The sequence below is a fragment of the Zootoca vivipara genome, chromosome 9, assembly GCF_965207765.1.
Source record: "Zootoca vivipara chromosome 9, rZooViv2.hap1.1, whole genome shotgun sequence".
NCBI classification, from domain to species: domain Eukaryota; kingdom Metazoa; phylum Chordata; class Lepidosauria; order Squamata; family Lacertidae; genus Zootoca; species Zootoca vivipara.
Window position 1 is genome coordinate 14,766,253 of NC_142592.1, and position 13,771 is coordinate 14,780,023.

General features: G+C 45.5%; 1 protein-coding gene across 1 annotated transcript in view; it reads left to right on the forward strand.

The window, feature by feature from the left end:
* LOC118091430 (metabotropic glutamate receptor 8) overlaps positions 1–6,815 on the forward strand; it is a 94,328-nt gene extending 87,513 nt beyond the window's left edge. Inside the window, exon 4 of the mRNA XM_035128427.3 lies at positions 6,234–6,815. Coding sequence (XP_034984318.3) covers positions 6,234–6,283 — 50 coding nt within the window. The 3' untranslated portion in view covers positions 6,284–6,815. The remainder of the gene's footprint in view (positions 1–6,233) is intronic.
* The last annotated feature ends 6,956 nt before the right edge of the window (positions 6,816–13,771 follow it).

Genomic DNA, 13,771 nt, shown 5'->3' on the forward strand with positions numbered 1-13,771 from the left:
CAAAGTGTAAGTAGATAAATAGGTACCGCTACAGCGGGAAGGTAAATGGCATTTCCGTGTGCTGCTCCGGTTCGCCAGAAGCAGCTTTGTCATGCTGACCACATGACCTGGAAGCTGTACGTCGGCTCCCTCAGCCAATAATGCGAGATGAGTGCCGCAACCCCAAAGTCAGTCATGACTGGACCTAATGGTCAGGGGTCCCTTTACCTTTATTTCATCCAGTAGCTTGATGCGCAGCAAAGTGTGTTTGTGTTTTACTGTAATCCTATCTTGGCTTCAGCCCGAAAACATTGATATGATTTTAAAGCTCATCTTCAGTGCCTGCCTTCAGGGTGTTGATCCTCGTTGTTTACCGCTTGAGAAGCAGGGAGATTAGAAAAGGCAACACATCCCCACTCTAGGGAGTCGTCGTCCCCCCCTCCATGGTGTAATTGAGCTGTCTTGGCTGAAAGACCGGTAACTCAGAATTTGCTCTTCTTCTTTTTCAAAAGTCATTCTTTAGCTATTAGACCATCTTAACTTTACTTCCTACTGCCAAAATAATTTGCGGAAACTTTTTAGAGGCACCAGCACACTTATCGCTGAGTTTCTTGAAAGCCGCTCTTTGAAACCAGCTAGCTGTAATAGTACTCAGAATACCATCTAGAAAATATTCCTTCTTGCTAACAGTCGGTGACCCTCAGATCTCAAATTACTTTTGCAGTGACAGTCACGGCATTGTACGGCAATGACATCATTTGCGGTGGGGAAGCATGGTGCCGTGGAGGGAATGAAACTCAACAGTCAGGTTGCGAACATGCGTTTAGTGGAATATTATCTCAATGGGGTATGATACCATTGGGGCGTAGTTGCACATAGGTGTGCTTAAGCAGACTCCTGGGTTTGGTTCCTGACTGTCGTGGTTCAGGTGACCTAAAGGGCACAACAACACTTTTACAATGTATTTTCATAATGTAGTACATTTTGAAATTGCTTTGAAACTTGGTGTTTCTCCTTGAACAGTGATGATTATGATATAAACTCATCTAGCTCGAAACCCTGGATCAGTTGTGCAACTGGTCCCTTGCTCTTCCCAGCCCACATGCTATTTGCTAAAGAGGCCTTTTAAGTTCCATCAGGGAGCAACACTATGAGAGAACTGTTCCCTTCATGTCTTGCTTGAGGCGGTATTCAATTACTGGCTGCAGGAAGCAGGGTTCTGGACTAGATGGGTCTGACCCATCCGAACTCCTTATCGTCTTAATTTTCATCAGCCCTGAAGCAGTTAGCATTGGGGCCCACAAGTCCATTCGGGCCCAACAGTTGCTCCACTGCATGTGGTTGTAGCATTGGGGGGGGGGGGAGCTGCCAGGGTGATGTTGCCCCGGGCACATTTTTCTCAAGAGGGGGGATACTGCTCACACAGCCCTCCCTGAACCAACCCTATGATGTTTTGCAAGGCTGGAATCTGATCAGATCCCAGCCTCGCAAAGTGGCCTGTGGAGGGCGGACCCCATGTGCCCTTTGATCCCAGCTCCTTGAGGACAAGGCTAGAATCAAAGGGTCTCACGCCGCCCTCCCCAAACTGCTTTGTGAGGCTGGGATCATTCCAGCCTCGTAAAGTGACTGTGTTCGCCCTCTGCACCCCGCACCCCACCCTCCCGGTGGACACGCATGCCTCGGGCACCACGGAAACATGCTCCTCCAGTGCCACTGCCCCAGTTTCTCTGAAGCCATCTATCACTGTAAGTTTTGTTAGGTTAAGCCTCCCTTCACCACTCTGATGCCTCAATATCTTTAGCATTCTGCCATTCATAAGCTTCCAGCTCAGGCTGACCCAGCCCATTGTGACCGATTTAAATAATCAAAAGAGTCTGTGGCTTCCATTCCTTTAGAGCTGCTATGAACTGTGGAGGGTGAAGCACACAGACATTCATAGTGTACCCTCGAAGAGATGCTTTTATGCCACCAATAGACCATTTCCCCTTAGAGGAGGGACCATGGGTCTCTGTTAAAGCAAATTCTTTGCATGCAGAGGTTATCCAGTTCAGCTCCTGGGAGCTACATTCTTTTTAAAGAAAAATGATCAGAGGTAACCAATGAAAAAGGCCATCTGACAGAGGAGAGGTGCAAATAGCATCTTTCTATGAGCAAGTTGAACAATGGTTGACGGAAGTTCATTTCTTCCATTGATTGGGTGGAGGGTAATCAGGGTGGGGCTTAGTACACCCTTTTATGGTCCTATCTCTTTTTCTAGATTTTTTTTAGATGTGGCACCCAGTTTATGTTATTCCACACACACACACACACACACACACAGAGAGAGAGAGAGAGAGAGAGAGAGAGAGAGAGAGAGAGAGAGAGAGAGAGAGCTGTCATTTTGTGACTGGCGCCTGTGGCACTTCCTTAAAATTGATCTTAAAGTAAATCTGATCTGGTATAAGGCAGCTTCCCAGTGCCTGCTTCAGTAGCACAGTAGTAAGAGGAAAATAAATGATAGTTTCCAATCCTGCTTTTATAACACTAGGGACTCACCCAGACTTCCTACTTTGCTGCATTTCTAGGCTCAGGTCTGTGCTTTAAAGCTTCCTGTCTGAGCACTTTCTTTTGCCCTTGTGGTTTCCTTGCAAAACCCTGTTCTTTACCACTGAATCAGACCAAATGGCAATCCATGGAAAACCCAAGTTTCCATTGGTTCCGATTCAGTGTTAGAGAGCCAGTTTTCCTGGGGGAAGAAAAGAGTTATTGTACTCAGAGCTGGAAAGTGTAGCCCTGTGCCTAAAATGCGCAGGGGAAAATGTTAGTGTAGTCTCAAATTAGCCACACTGCTATTTTCCATTAACAATATTTTGAATAGCGTTACATTCGGGATCCTATTTTTCCTTATAATGATGACACTACCATGCAGGTGGAATGAAAGTACTGGTAGATTACTGAAGAAAAGAAAAGGCTACCCAAACTCATGAGGATCCTTGCTTTCTTAATAGTATTGTTATCATTGTTGGAACAGTGACAACAGGTAAACGCTCCAAAAAGTGTAGGCTAAGGTTTTGTTTTTTCCTTAGAATTTTCAAGCAGTTAGTAGGTGAAGTAACAAGGGTCGTTCAGGGTGCAGAACTAATTAACAGTTATGGTTGCATCCAAAGAGCCCTGGCTTAAAACTGGGCTTGTGTGCATGTGTTGCTTAGCAACGCCATAGAGCAAAATACGCGTATATCTTGCGTATAAAATGGCTAACATGTTTAGGGTGTTCTAGTAGTAGTCTTATTCTGTTAGAAATCTGGCCTGACCTGCTCTGGTGTCTGACTGCTCAAGCAGGGGACTCCATTCATACACTCTTATTTACAGCAGTTTTCTAGGATAAGTCATCAATTAACCTGAAATGGAAATATTCCCCCTTTTCTGCCGCATTTGCCAGAGTGAAACCTCCTCCTTAATGCAAACTTCTCTTTGCAAATGTAAAGCTTTACATGAATTGTCCTAATGCCAATGCATACAAGCATCACATTTTATGCATATTAAACATATATCTTTAACAGACACCCTGAGTATTTTAAGTGTAGATGAGCTATATTATACCATGAATGCCGAATCTGTGGTCATATCAGCTAGGGCTGATGTAGTATAGTGAAATCTGGTGGGCTACGAGTTAGTCACTCCTGTACAATATATATACTTCTCAATTCACTGGCTGCAATCGTCGGGTGGTATTCAACTAAGCTTCACTCAAAGCAGAATCACTTAAATTAAGGAACATTACAATTAACTCCATGGGTCTATTCTTGAGTAAAACTTGGTTACCACCCCCATTACCCTCTTGCTTGGGAGACAGCCTGATTATTGAAAGGCTTGCTTTCAATTCAAGAGAGCTGCATGTCATTTTGATTTGTCTTTATATTATTCCAAAGGACTAAACTGATCTTTTAAAAGTCTGTTAGTTCCTTGAGTTTATTGTGCCAAATATACAGTCATCTCTGGTCACCTATGCTTGCCAAGTGTGATTCGTATTTCAACTGTGAATTGCCCACAGTCTTTAAAACCAAGATACCAGCTGCTGAGGCTTTCAAATCCCCAAACAGAAGCAGTAAGCTCATTATAGTAAATTGTGGATGATGCTTGAGAAGATGTTCATGAAATAAAGAGAGAGGAAGAGGAAAGTTGGGTACACTGTCAGTGTTTTCTTCCCCTCCCTTTTTAAACCACAAAATGAAAGTAGCAAGACATACTTTTCAGATACCACACACAAATTCTTAGGAGTACTGTTAATTTAGGTTCATTACTACCCTAAGAAGCCATAGGCTCAGGAGGACTTGTTACTTCTTCTTTTAATAACATTTTAAATGGAAAGACTGAACACAAGCAGTGCAGAAAATGTCCTTCATTGGGTAAGTGGAATTAAACAAAGTTTTCTGAAAAATCCCAAGATGGAGAAATTTCTTTATAATTTTCAGGAGGTGGTTGCTGCTTACCTCACTTATACTTTACAATGTGGCCAAGCACTTTCCAATTTTTCTTGCTTTTTAACTATTTAGAGATGTTCTGCACTGGTTGCAGCGGTGCAGCACTTTCTGCAAAGCTCCCTGCTGACTGCTTCTGGGAGTGCCCTGAGATATTCATCCTGGTTCTCTCAGTTTCTCATATTTCCAATCTTAATTTCAATTCTCCAAATTTCTGCAGTGGTGTGCTTTTCTCTATTTCATCCTCAACAAAATTAATCATCATTTTTGTGCAAATTTCTCCTATGCTGTTTTGACTATACAATTTTGCAAGCAATTTCCCCTAATATAATGCATTTTTGTATACCATATTCATTTTGGGGTACACCTTCCCCTATTGCATTTTTTTTGTAAACCACTTTGAGGTTTGCTCCCCCCCCCAGTATATAAACTTTATGAAATAAATAATAAAATATTTGTGAGCCTTGGTTGGAGAATTGCAGCACAAAACTCAGATAAGTACAAATTTTAAAAGATGGCTGTTTTTCAGTTCTTACATTTGGACAGTGTGAATTTGATAGATTTGCATTTAAATGGCAACTGAATCGAATTTCTCCTCCATCCCTATCTGGGAGCAATGTCACATCCCACAGCTCTCAAGCCATTCCAGGGAGTATGGCTGGAGGGAAGCAGAATGAGGTTCTCTCTCCATAGATTCCCTATTGGCGGAACTTCCTGAGATGAACCAGGTCACTTCTGGAAGATCTGCTCAGGTGGAAGTGGTCAGCAGGGTGGGGAGGTGCTGTGTTGCCACCTTCCTGGTGGGGTGATACTGCCACTCACCGAGGCAGTGTGGTCAGGATACTAGCAGGAGTGCTGGTTTGGCGCCACCCATGCAGCCCCCATGCATTGCTGCATCCTTGACTTCACCACTGCCCTGCCCCACCACTCCACCACCCCAGTAAGCAGCCCTGACACCACTGTTGGGATTGCCCCACATTGCTAGGTATATTTGGTTCAAGTGCAGTGGTACCTCGGGTTAAGAACTTAATTCGTTCTGGAGGCCCGTTCTTAACCTGAAACTGTTCTTAACCTGGAGCACCACTTTAGCTAATGGGGCCTCCCCCTGCCACCATGCTGCTGCCATGTGATTTCTGTTCTCATCTTGAAGCAAAGTTCTGGGTTAGCGGCAGGGGCATAGGAAGATTGGGGCGGGGGGGCAGGGCGCCCCGGGCGGTGTGATCCCAGGGGTGGCATTGCGGCTGCCCGCCCCGCCCCCCAAACACACACCCCACCCCTGCATGCGGTGCGCCCCACCCCAAAATGCATGCCCTGCCCCTGCGCACAGCATGCCCCGCCCCCAAAACATGCATTCTGCTCCTGCACATGGCGTGTCCCACCCCCAAAATGCACGTCCCACCCCCAGAACACACACCACATTCCTGGGGGCAGTGGCCTGCTCTCCACCCCCGGTGGTGGAGCATGAAGCTCCACCGCTGGTTAGCAGAGTCTGTAACCGGAAGCTTCTGTAACCCGAAGTACCACTGTACTGTGTTGAAATGGGTTTGCGTGATACCCTTTTCTGAGACCAGAATCTCCTTGTGATCCCTGAGCTTGAGCAAAGCTCCCCAAAGAACAACCTGTCTACTGTGTCTGTCAGCAGCCCTGGTTAATGCCCATGTATAATTCTGTTCCATTTCTTTGAAGACATGGCACATCACCAGCACGGAACATTTCACGGGGTGGTTAAGCTTCTTTCCGTAGCCATAAGAAGGGCTCTTCTCTGTTTGGCTGATCTTCATTTGTTTTTGCCTGCAGCTTCCTCCAGCAAGACGACTTATGTCAGCTACAGCAATCATGGAAACTGAGCGAGGAAACCAAACATACCTGAAGACTTGCAGGATGCAAACTTAAGAACAACGTTGACTATAGCATCATGAGAACTCGGCCTCTGAGATGTCTCTAGACCATAGTCTAAACCGTAAAAGGACAAAGACTAACCTTGAGCCCAAAGCAGAAGGGGCGGGTGGGTTGGGAGAGAAATCGCCCAGAAATATATTATATGACTGTGTGTCAAATGTCCAAACTGTTTACTCATGAAAGAAGGTGAATCACAAAAGGAAAACAAAAATGTTAGCTTGTGAAAAAAAATGCTGTTGAAATTTAAAAAAACCATGTCTGATGTTCTACTTGTAAGTACTTTTTTGTGATTGTGAGAATTTCCATTCCCGTTCCACACTTGTTCAACTTGTATAAGAAGATGAAGTTTGTTCCTTGTGAAGATGGCTGACTGAATTGAAGCCCTGCGTTGTGCTAATGATAAATGCAATGGTTGACGCATGCAAATTTTTATACAAAATAATTTATTTCTATTAATAAAGGAATGTTTTGCAAATGTTGAGACTTGTTTCGTTGCCATTTTGAGGGCTGCGTTCAAATGCCTGGTGTGAATCCCCCCCTGCAGTGAAGGGGATAGATATTGTGAGCTGTAATGATAGAATTGCAGCTGTAATGTGGGAGACTGCAGAATCAGGTGCTAGTATACTTGGGATGGTATGCACAAACATGCTTGGTATCTAAGTGTTTATACAGGCATGGGACAATGGGTGCAATAAGTTCACTGGTGAATTGCCCCAGTGTCCCTAGAAGCTGATGGCTGGAGATGGATGCTATAATCTATGAAGAGCTGGAAGAGATCACACTTTGCTTCCTTGAAGGATAACAATAGCCCTTTCCCACCTGGTCCCACCCCTTCACCCCTTCCAAAAAGGAGTTAGGGTGGAAGCCTCATCTGCCATCTGCCTGAGGGCTCCCCTCAGACACACTGTGCTCTATGTGACAACTTGTGGAGCAAGGTAACTGAGTGCATATAGGTGCGAGCTGCTCCCACTCTCTTCCCTCTTTTTGGTGGTTCCTCTTTCGTGGTGTGGCTATGGTGGTGCATAGCTGCCAAGTCTCCCATATTCCCTGGGAAATCCCCGTTTTTCCAGCTGTTCGTAGCTGAAAAAACGGCTTTTTTTTCCCCCGGTTTATTTTGGTGCGGTGGCCATTTTGGAACTGGGCGGAGCATGCTCAGAAGTGACTTTTGATGCTGCTCTGCCCAGTTCCAAAATGGCTGCAGTGCGACTTCTGGCGCGGCGGCCATTTTGGAACTGGGCAAAGCAGCATCAAAAGTCACTTCTGAGCATGCTCCGCCCAGTTCCAAAATGGCGGCAGCGCTACTTCTGGTCTGCTACTTCCGCCCGGTCCCTTATTTCTCCGACAGCAACTTGGCAGGTATGGTGGTGACCTTTGGGCATAGTAGAAATTTTGGTCAGCCTAGCAGACTGGTGTTTTCACCTGCTCCACACTGCATGGAACTGGATGGTGGTCTGCTAAGTAGTTGATTGGTTAAACTGGTTACTTTGGCAGGCAGGGAAGAAGTAGGTCAGCTGAGTGACCCTCTTAGGCACCTCTGTGGGTGATGGGCAGCTCCTGGGTTTTAGGACCCAGTAGTGGGAATTAGGGTCATCTTGCTTCCTCATCCACTTGGAGTTGAGGCATATCAGGGGGTGATCATGCAGGAATGCCTCTCTCCTCTCCTTCAGGGCAGGAAGAATTGGTTCTACCCATCCTTGCGGGAACTGACCACCTCCACAAAAAGGTAAAGGTAAAGGACCCCTGACAGTTAAGTCCAGTCACAGACAACTCTGGGGTTGCGGCGCTCATCTCGCTTTACAGGCCGAGGGAGCCAGCGTCTGTCCACAGAGTTTTCCCGGGTCATATGGCCAGCATGACTAAGCCGCTTCTGGCGCAACGGAACACTGAAACCAGAGCAGCGCTTGGAAATGCCGTTCACCTTCCCGCTGGAGCGGTTCCTATTTATCTACTTGCACTTTTTGGATTGCTTTCGAACTGCTAGGTTGGCAGGAGCTGGGAACAAGCAACAGGAGCTCACCCTGTCACAGGGATTCAAACCGCCGACCTTCTGATCAGCAAGCCCAAGAGGCTCAGTGGTTTAGACCACAACGTCACCCGTGTCCCTCAACCACCTGCATACCTGTGGGCATTTGCCTGAATTTTCGTTATCTAGCTCCTGCACTGATAGCTTTTCCTCTGCCGTTTCTGTTTCTGTTTATATGGACCAAAGTGAGCTATAGTTCATCTAGCTGCTGGTATCAGTGTTTTTAATTCAGCTCTCAGCCACAAAGAAAGGAAAAGAAGCACACCACTTTTATTGCGGAAGTTAATATGGCGGGAGGGGTGGAACCCAACCACAACCACCCTTTCTACTAAACTACTTCAAAAGGTAGGTGCAAATCCAGGTTGTTTGTGAAACTGATCTAATTGTAAATCCCCAAAAGCCAGCAAGACAGGGCAACAAATTATTTCAACAGGGAGTCAGAGGCAGAGAATGACTTTCAGCCTAGAAGTCCTTCATTTTACTACCTCCCTCCTTGTCTGTATTGATATAGGATTAAGATCAATGAGATAACAGAGTTGCTGGGAAATATTTGGATTGGCATAGAGGCCGTCAGTGTGTGTTTTGGGATATCAGACACTTTTTTCCTGCCATCTATAAAATGAATGAAAAATAATCCAATTCACTTATTTTCAAACTAGGCTGTATTTAGGCTACAATCCTATACCCACTTACCTGGAAGCAAGCCCAAATCCACTCAATGGGACTACCTTCTAAGTAGACATTGACAGGATTGTGCTGTCAGTCTTGAACGTAGGGAATATCCTGGTAGGCTGGTACAGTGGCGTAGCAAGGTCAGGTGGTACCCGGTGCAGGAAAATCCTTGTCACCACCCCCACCCCACCCCCACATTGAAATTTTGTTGAGCTTTTTTGTGGGAGATCACATGCCTTGCAACAAGGAGTCTGCCGGCTGCCCTACAGGAGAACCATTTAAGCAGGGGGAAGCCTGCACATGCCAAAGCCATGGCGTCTCTCACAGATTTTGACTGCCGCACAGCATTTTGATACGCACCCACCTTGCGACACCTCTGGGCTGGTAATCATATACTGAACAAATACCCAGTGTCATCATACTAAGCAGATGAACAGAGAGTCCCAGATGTTTCCAGAGACTTAAGCCAAGCAACCGCGAGATAACTGTTCATCAAAACTAAGATGCAAAATATTTTTATACATCTTTTAAATAACCAAATGAACCAACACAGGTGTAGCATTAATGAACTATCATAAAAAGAATATGTCGAGCCTCGACAGCATTCAGAGTAGAACTTCACACACTGCACAACCAGATAATATCTTGGGTTATACGATGGTGGTACATTAAATTCAAAAAAGTAGATGCCCAGGAAGCACACAAAAAAATCACTAAAAATACCTCACCTGTTTGGATGAGTGTGTCTGTAGTATCTAGAATTCTAAAAATACTAATCTCCATTCAGTGTGGCCTAGAACTGTCCCTGACTATTCACATGTGATCAAAGCTTTCTGGGGAATTCTTTCCCCCCCCCACACACACATCAAACAAACACGTTACCATTTAGCTTTCCTAGTTCTGCGCAAAGATGTTTGTAGCAACTGCTTTCTTTTTGCTCTGGTAACTTTTACAAGACTTATTCTCAGTGCTTTTTTAATGGATGGAAGGAAGGAAGGAAGGAAGGAAGGAAGGAAGGAAGGAAGGAAGGAAGGAAGGAAGGAAGGAAGGTGCTGGTGCTCACCATGAAGTTGTTGCAGTGGGTGCCACACTTTTAACATTTTGGGGGGAGGTCCTGGTACTGTGTTGTACCCCCAGGAAAAAAGCACTGCTTATTGCTGAATTGATCCCAAGCAAAAAGGGATCACACAGCATCATGACACTATGTTGTCAATCCAAGCTGGCTACGTGATAGTGTTACTCAGGCCAGTTGAGAGTAAGGGCAGTTGAATGGTAGTGAAATAACAAGGGATTGCCCTCATTCTGAATGAACAAATATTTTCACCATCTTGTGCTTATAAATTGCAGAAGGTTGAGAGCCTATTTACAAAAAGTAATCCCTGTTCCTTTTGGCTTACATCTAGCGGATATTCTGTCATATCTTGTGTTTATAAATTCCTTCTCTGTCAGCCCTCAATTGCCAGTTCCCTGAGACTGAATTGCTCCTTGGGCTCTCCATCATTCAAACTCTCTACCATCACTGGTATTCAAAATTCTTTGCTATTCCAGACAATTCTTCCCAGGTTTTCAGACTATCAGCATCAAAATGTGGACAACTTAAGCCAGGCACCCCCAAACTTCGGCCCTCCAGATGTTTTGGACTACAATTCCCATCATCCCTGACCACTGGTCCTGTTAGCTAGGGATCATGGGAGTTGTAGGCCAAAACATCTGGAGGGCTGCAGTTTGGGGATGCCTGACTTAAGCAGACCAAAGGCAGTCAACTGAGATTTTTCTTGGGTCTCCAGATGGCCCTGCCTGCCCCAATTTCTCCTAAGCTGTCTTCTGCTGCTGCTGAGCCTGCTTCCTTCCTCCAACCCTCTCCCAGTCTTTTCCATCAGCCACCATGTCTGTTTGTGACATCACAGCGAGTCTAATGCCACTTGTAACAGCTGGGGAAAGAGTCTGCACAGCCTCCCATTATCCATCTTGAGGGAACAGGTGCCATGAACACTATGTGGGTGTATTTAGAAAGACACTTATTTAGAATTAGAAGGTGGCTTATGTCGTGCGGTTCTCTTCATTACTTTCACAGGTGTCTCGGGAAAAGCTTTGCCAGCTTCCAAGGCAAATGCAGGCACGGGGAAGTGGATGACTCCCCCCCCCGACAGCATCACCCAGGCTTCTGCCTGGCAACTTCATACCTGACTTCAGCCTGCCAACTTCCACTGGATTCCATACATGAATGTCCACCAGTTCATCTATACACCCTGTGCTTGAATGAATGGCAATGCATCTGGGCACAAAGCCACAATATCAGAGATTTGTGAGACCGCAGTGTTAAAACAGTTCAAGCTTTCATTAAGCAACCCACTACCATTTTGCACTTCAATAGTTTAAAAACCAATGACAAATAGCTACTCAAGGTATTGTTACCAAACCAAGCACAGAAATGGCTGAAGACATTGTTTCCGAACTTTCCAGTTTGTAAGACTCAGAATGCATTCACCTTGTTTGTTTATATCTATCCCTCATTACGCAATCTAGATGAGATGCTGTGTAATGTGGGGGCACAAAATGCCTGTTTTATTGTGTTCCATCGCTGTGATCCGATTTCAAAGTGCACATATATGACAGGCATATTTCACTATCGTGTTGGACATTAAGTTAGAAAGATTGCTTGATGTGGTACCATATTTGCAAATAAGACGCATGCCAGGGGGCAGATTAAGAACGACAAGTAGGGATCTGCATACATCAGGCTCTTCAAAATTGAATGTGGCAAAACTTAATCATGGCCCTGGCATTAGCCTTGTTTCCCCGGGCTGCATTTTGAAGCTCTGAAAATCCAATTCTCAGCTATGTAGTTGCCCTGACTTCACAAGAGCTACAAAGGATAATCGATGGGGTCAGGCTATTATTATTCTTTTTCAAGAAATTATATATGGAGGTATGCAAGGGAGCTCTCTCTCTCTCTCTCTCTCTCTCTCTCTCTCTCTCTCTCTCTGCCTTCAGTTTTGCTCTTAAGAGGGAATAACAACAAACACAGGAAAGGAAATTTACAGTAAGCAGAGAAAGCTAAAGTTAGATGAATGGAATGGGTTGTAGCACTAGTGGTATCAGGGAGGATATTTGAAAACCAGCCATGGATTAAGGCTGCAATGCTATACACACTTACCTGGGAGTTGGTCCCACCGAACTCAGCGGCACATATTGTCTCAGGTACCATGAGAGTCATGATCAAGTTTGGAAGAGAACACAATTCATGTTGGGAATAGTGTACAGATCAGTGCACCTATATGAATATACAAGGCACACTCAGATCTAGTGGGATTTTCTTGTGTTAAAACCAAACACAAATCAGGATAAACCTAAGTCCTATTGAAATGAAGGAGGTTTTATTCACCCCAGTTTTCCCAGTCATGTACAACAGTGGCATGCAGTGAATTTTTTCATGGGGGAACAGTTCGGGCCAGAGGCACCAGCTTGTGAGGGCAATTGCAGCAGCAGCAGCAGCAGCAGCAGCAGCAGCAACAACAACAACAACAACAACAACAACACTATATTACGGTCATAGACCAGCATAAGGAGGGAGGGGACAATCTTTTTTAAAAAAATCTAACAACAGTTAAAAACAGAATATATATACATGAGTGCCTAAGAATCCAAAAGAAGCTAAGAAAGTCTAACAGAAGGGTTAGGAACATCAGACAAGAGTGAAAGAGCGCAAAAAGGCTAGTATATATAAGACCACAGCTATCAGTCTACAGAAAAGGGACGTGGGTAGTGCTGTGGTCTAAACCACTGAGCCTCTTCGGCTTGCCGATCAGAAGGTTGGCAGTTCGAATCCCTTTGATGCGGTGAGCTCCCGTTGCTCGGTACCAGCTTCTGCCAATCTAGCAGTTCGAAAGCACACCAGTGCGAGTAGAGAAATAGGTACCGCTCCAGCAGGAAGGCAAACGGAGTTTTCGTGCGCTGCTCTGGTTTCGGTGTTCCGTTGTGCCAGAAGCCGCTTAGTCATGTTGGCCATATGACATGGAAAACTGTCTGTGGACAAAAGGCAGCTCCCTCAGCCAGTCAAGTGAGATGAGCGCCGCAACTCCAGAGTCATCTGCGACTGGACTTAACTGTCAGGGGTCCTTTACCTTTACCTTTTTATCAGTCTACAGAGTATACTCATATGTAGTTTGTGACACAGGCCATCATCTGACGAATTTTGAGCACTGCTGTGCAGAATCTGGCCACGTTGTGTGTTGCAGCAGGATTGGTATCTGAAAGCAGCAGGGAGGTATAAAAACGTCTTGTGCGCCATGGGTACTTATGCAGTGATGATCAGATGAGGCTAGTACGAATGTCTCCATAATAAAGACACTGGAGAAGCACATGCTCAGTTGCTTCTATTTGTCCAGAGTCACAGGGGCATTGCCTCTCCAGATAAGCAATCTCCCTGTATTGTGAGGGCAATTATGGGTGACGTCGCAACATCCTGAAATCACGCATGTGAGCATAAGCCAGGCAGGAGTTGACCAGGCTTTGGGAAGGCGGCGCTAGGTCTCTGAGTGCCTCCCTCCCAAAGCTGAGCAGGCTTTGGGAAGGGGGTGGGCGGGCCCTGGGCCCTGTCAATCATTCCTCCCTCCCTAAGCTGGGTGAACACTTCCTGGGCTTCGGAGAGGAGGCAGCAGGGGAACATTTAAGAGAGTAGCCTATTTTCTCCAACCCACTGACTGCATGCCGCTGATGTGGAACTATTTTTCTCTTGATT